This window comes from Polypterus senegalus, chromosome 9 (genome assembly GCF_016835505.1).
Source record: "Polypterus senegalus isolate Bchr_013 chromosome 9, ASM1683550v1, whole genome shotgun sequence".
Lineage (NCBI taxonomy): Eukaryota > Metazoa > Chordata > Cladistia > Polypteriformes > Polypteridae > Polypterus > Polypterus senegalus.
Window position 1 is genome coordinate 143668424 of NC_053162.1, and position 6000 is coordinate 143674423.

General features: G+C 34.5%; 1 protein-coding gene across 1 annotated transcript in view; it reads left to right on the forward strand.

Moving 5' to 3' along the window:
- The window catches only part of htr3a (5-hydroxytryptamine (serotonin) receptor 3A), a 29798-nt gene extending 24447 nt beyond the window's left edge, over positions 1 to 5351 (forward strand). Inside the window, exons 8-9 of the mRNA XM_039762423.1 lie at positions 4368 to 4601; positions 5068 to 5351. Of these exons, the coding sequence (XP_039618357.1) occupies positions 4368 to 4601; positions 5068 to 5351 (518 nt within the window). The remainder of the gene's footprint in view (positions 1 to 4367; positions 4602 to 5067) is intronic.
- The last annotated feature ends 649 nt before the right edge of the window (positions 5352 to 6000 follow it).

Below are 6000 nucleotides of genomic sequence, written 5' to 3' on the forward strand. Positions count from 1 at the left end.
ATACAGTCCACAAAACACAGATGTGAAAATGGCCACTTCCACATAGTAAGTAGCTCCACTTTTATTTTCTCGAGAAGTATTTGGCAGCTATTGTATAATAATAGTGATCTTTTTTTGTTTGTTTGTTTTTTCATTTTTGAGCTTCCTAGACACCCTAAAGGTAGAATATCTCAAAAACAATTTTTCTCATTAAAACAGAAAATCCATGGCCGAAAGGGTTAATTATAATAGTGTGTGAACACTTACATTTTTTTTTTTTTTTTCCTAAATGGTTTATGATTCTTTATATAGGTTGAATTTTTTCAGTAAAGCTGGGAAGAGTTCTAAAATATATATCATGATTTCATTTTTTTTCATTGTGAAAACTTGCAGTTTTAACAGGAGTATAAAGACAGTTTATTTCCCCTGTCAAGTCATTTCACCAGCACACAGAGCTCAAAACTTAAAGGGTGGCTCGTAGTGTTTAAAGCTTATCTGTTAGCTTATACCTTGCGTTATATTTATTTTTGTAAATAAACGTTTCTTTATTTGTGTATTATGGACGTCTTGGCATCATTTTTGGGGTTGGAGATGGCCCAAGAGAGACCCCCAGTGATCATACCTTGCTTCATTGTCTCAAGAATTTGTGTTTCTTTGGTCTTCTTTTTCTGTCTGACAGCTTCTTTCTTTAACCATCTCTTGCACCAAAATCTTGATTCTAATCTTCTTATCCCCTGGTAAGTGGGTGATAAGCTCTTTCCATTTTCATGCTTGCCCTGTACCGCACCTGATGAGTAAGGTTTGCCTGCTTTCTGGTCAGTTTTTATTTTGATTTGTGCTGTGAAAGTTTGGAGGTTTAGTACATGCAGCTAAACATAAATGAATGTACTGCAGCAGTCTGTGCTCAGTCTTTTCAAGGTATTAAATGAGGTATAGTAAATGCACAGTTGGATGGGGATTCTACATTAGCAATATCAATGCAATATTTGTTACCATAATTTTATAATAATTTCTGGTTTTGTCCATATTTAGATAATATTTCTAGAATGTGCACTACTGTGTTAGTGTTTTTCATTAGGCAGACGACGCGTTTCCGGCTCTTCAACTTCGAGTAGGTGAGAATAGCTAAGGTCAGCAAGTGTTCATCTACGCAGTGTAAATTACAGCTCTTGTGTCGCTCTTCACATTTCCAGCTACACAATTGTCTGCTGTAATTAATTTTTTTACTAATCTGAACAAAGTCTCATACTAGCTGAGTAAAATGTAGAGAAATCATTTTGCCCTCAGTTCAAGAGTGTAGTTTGACATTTGCATCTTAAAATCCAATTCAACTTTCATTAGACATTTATATGTCTGATCGTAGAGAATAAAATCAATATAACAAATGGCAAAGCACTGGAGGAAATCATATAATTGTTCAATTAGCAATTAATACTTTGATGGAGTACTGGCAAAGGACCCATTAGTGTGACATACTGGAGGAATGCATCGACTACTTTACGAAATGTTGCACTTGAATTAGTGAGTTTTGACCAGTTGAGATTAAAAAGATAATTTTAGCCCAAGGTATTGAAATTGGAGGGAACCCATTATATACTGAAAAGATCACTTCAGAGATGCAAATTTGATTATAATCTAATGATCAAGAAAGCCAATTTCCATTTTACTAGCCCTCCTCCTAGCACAAAATACTCTCTTTTGACAACGTCCATTAATCATCTTCATTTTTTTTAATAAGCTCAGTATTGTGCATGAAAACAGTATCTGTTACCCATATGTTGGATATTAAAGAATAGCTAGTACACTATAGCCAGTCATATTATTTAGCCAAAGGAAATAATGTAAAAATTAGATTTGGCCATTTAGTCAACATATGTCAGTGACAACAGAACCATTAATCTAAAAATATAACATATGCCATGTTTTAAAAATAACATGAATGTACAATGTTTCAAAAGGTTCATATAAGGATGCTTTCTTACAGCATATCCTTTATCAGTTAAGGTAGGATGTAATTTGATGTTCCAAAAGCAATCGTAACAACACATAAAATCATAATAACACTTTATTCCTAATCATTGGAAAAGTACTCTTCAAAACATAGACTGATTTATTTCAAGGGTCTGTTAATAAATATTATGACCACTTACCGCAAGGCACTTAAAACAAATGAGTCGTACCTCAGACTGTATACTGATATCATTCGGCAACAATGCAAGGACTGTTAAAGATTCCTTTCATTGCTCAGGTTACTACTGCTTGTTTTGATGCATTCCCGAAAAACATTCTAGGAAATGAAAGAAAAAGTCCATTGATTTGAAGGAAAAAATTTTTTTTGCCAGTTTGGTCATTTTCATTGGATTCATGTTTATTTTTTCTAATTCAGAATGTTTCTTTGAAATAAGTTCTACAAATTGAACTTTCTGTACCAAAACATTTTGCTATTTGCCTGTCCATCAGTTGTCTTATTTGAATCCCCTTGATGTTTGTAGGTAACAAATCATCTTTATATAATACCTTACATAGTGAGGAATGTGAACTTAAAGTGCTTCATGGAAAGAAGATCCAGAAAAGATCACAACAAATCAGAATGAATGTTGATCAAGAGCTACTCACTGTACATATGCAAAAAGTAGGACTTAAAAAGTTGACATTAAAGAATAGAGGGTTTAGAAAAGATTTATCGATGGTACACAGTGAAGTCTAATGTCAGAGTTTTGTATGTAAAAGCAGGTTAACTTACATGTAATACTTTATATAATGCATGCATATGGTAAATGTAAATGCTGTTTAAGAATTGTATATCTTCATATACATAATCATGGCAAAAGAAAAGTATAACAAAAATGTTTATTCAGATAATAACAAAACGGTCAAAGTAACAGTTAAACAGACAAAGCATCTGACCAACTGTACCTAAGCAGGAATCTCCCCCCGTCTTACACACTTACTGTACCTACCCTTAAACAACACTACAGCCTTCGTCTTTTCACATTATGCACTTTCATCACTGCGACTACACTTTCATTAATCGAGGCCTTGCCAGCAACGATCTTCCCAACTTCTAGTCCTAGGTTTGAAGTGGCCGTTAGGCCCTGGCTAGTGACTACTTTGGGTTCATTTTGGAAATAACAACCAGGACAAGACCAGTCTGTGGAATCCCTGATGCCACCCACCAAGAGCTCCCTCTAGTGGATCCAGATGTCCCTGCTGTCGTCACAAACAGCTGTTCATTATGATGGGTAGCAGGAAACTAGGTATAATGTAAAAGCTTTATATAAAGTGTTAAATACCCTATATAATCAGGAGTTAAAGTGACATTGTCAATGAATAAATGTCACAGTATGAGAAGTTGATGCTGCCAGTACACACACCACTTAAGCTATTAATTATTCAACCACTGTTCTGTAAGCAACAAAAATGCTTCCATCTCTGGTCCCTTGGGTCGTCTATCTGTAAATACAGTTTATTCCAGACTGGAATCTAAAAGTCAATATTTCTAGTTGTTGGATAACCCTAGAATGTATGCATGTTATTTATGTATTCATCTATTATTCTCTATTTGGAATCTAATTATTTCCTTAAGGGTCTATTTATTTCACAGATCTGTGTGGTAGCTTCTCAGTAGCCTTTCACTATATTTTTAGAACTTTTATTATTGTGTTTTTTATTGTTTATTACTTTTAATGATATGAGGATGTTATCAATACAACACCATTTAGGAATGCTTTCTACCACTTTCATTCTGGATATTACACCAATTGCTAGTCACATAACGCTCAGATCACATGACAAACTGTGTCATTACGCTACGCTTGTACAAGATTTCTGCATGCAACCTTCAGTATCCTAGTGGTAGATGTCTTCTAAAATAAAAACTAACTTTGCTATGCAATGTGAGCTTAGGGAAGTCAGCGTTTAGGATTTTTTGATCTGTTTTGACTATATTCTTGCCTTATAGTTCTATTTTGTCACTGGGTTTTCTTGGCTTGTACTAGTATTTGACTGTTTTCTATATTTATGCCTGTGCCCTAATGGTCTTTACTTCCCTGGTACAATTTTTGACATTTGATGATTCCATGCATATCACTTTTAAATCAGTACAATTTGTACAACTCTGGACAAAGCACAATAGTCCATTGTAGGAGCTGTATTGTACAACTTCATACAGAGGACCTGGAGAAAAGCCAAGGTGATAAAATGAGAATGTGCCAACTCCACAGAGATAACAGCCTGGACTGACTTGGAAATTTCAGTCATGCTAAATACTACACCACCTTTATAATATAATATAATATAATATAATATAATATAATATAATATAATATAATATAATATAATATAATATAATATAATATAATATAATAACCAAATATGTGTCTTTCCAGGAGTGTATTTTGTTGTCTGTATGGCTCTTCTTGTGATAAGCTTAACGGAGACCATCCTGATTGTACGACTGGTCCATAAGCAGGACCTCCAACCACATGTTCCTGAGTGGCTCAGACACCTTATTCTTGAACGAGCGACGGTGCTGTTCTGCATCCGAAACAAACACAAATTTGGACCAATTCACTCTTCCAGAAGGGACATGTCCCAGTACATGGAAAACAATGTTACTGCAAGTAAGTCGGAATTTTCTAACCATTCGAAGGAATGGAATGTTTAAGGTGTGACTATAATGTATTCTTAATAGCTTACACCTAAGATTTTCTCTAGACTATACAATTCAGATGCACATTTGTACAGCAATAGTTAACACTTCTCTTGCCCTCTCTACCTGTCTCTTCCCCTGTTTAACAATTTCTTATCTAAATGTGGAGGTACTAAACTCAGATATCAGAATGGTTTCGTTCAATGGATGCCATGAGACATATTGCAAAAAAGAAAGATATAGCTCAGTGGGAAAAAACAAAACAAAGATACATGTAGAGATAGTCTTATTATAAGTTTGGGCACAAAGGAACCTAAGCATACTGCCTATGTTGAGATGCTATAAAAGCTTTGTTAAACAAGTGTTCTGTGTATGATATAAGAGCTATTATTAGCACTCAGTGGTAACAAAATTCTTTTTTTTTTGTCTAATTGCAGCAAAACTCAACCATGTCACCTGCGAAAACTCAAAAGACTGTGAAAAATCTCTGGGGGTGACCTTTCCTCTGAAAGAAAATGCACCAGTTGTTGAAAGCATTCTTCAGGAGATCTCATCCATTCGTCAGTACTTGGAAAAACGGGATGAGTACAGGGACATTGCTAAAGAGTGGCTTCAAGTGGGCTATGTTCTTGATGTTCTTCTTTTTCGGTTTTATCTGGTTGCTGTGCTTGCATACAGTATCACTTTGGGAAGTTTGTGGTCTGTGTGGCAATACGCTTGAGCAGTAAACTGTATCTTTACACTGTGTTTACTTTTTAAAAGTTTAATGTGTTTCCACCAGTGGAACTGCCAAAGCGTCTGCTCCTCTGAGTTAGTTGCAGTTCACCTTACTGGAACATCAGCCAATGCTCTCCTACTTGTGTTTCCTACTCAAAGAGTGCACATTTGTTCTTTCGTACCTGATGATGTCTCTCCAGTAGTTTGAATTCTTTTTAGTATGGAAAGTAGTATAGTTGGTAAGACAGGCAACTTGTTATTGCATATGTTGACATGTTTTAAAAATCCATACACACTGATACTGTCTAAGAAAAACAAATGCGTAAAGTGATGGACAAAAATGGCAGCTCATACAGCCATTTCTTAAAAACAGGTTATAGTATTTATTTTATAATGTAAATAACTTTAGATGGTCTAAATATTTAAAAACATCTTTTTTGGTTAATCAAGTACACTTTGGCAATAAAAAAGAAATAAGTAATTTGTCAATAATAAATAATGTGTTTAAACAACAGCATATTCTAACTTTCCTACATACATGTATGTGCATACTACACTTAAACATAAATACATACACATACTGTATACACAGAGAAGACTATAAAATGTAACATCACAGGATTTATACACTGTGCATACTTTATACATGCAGT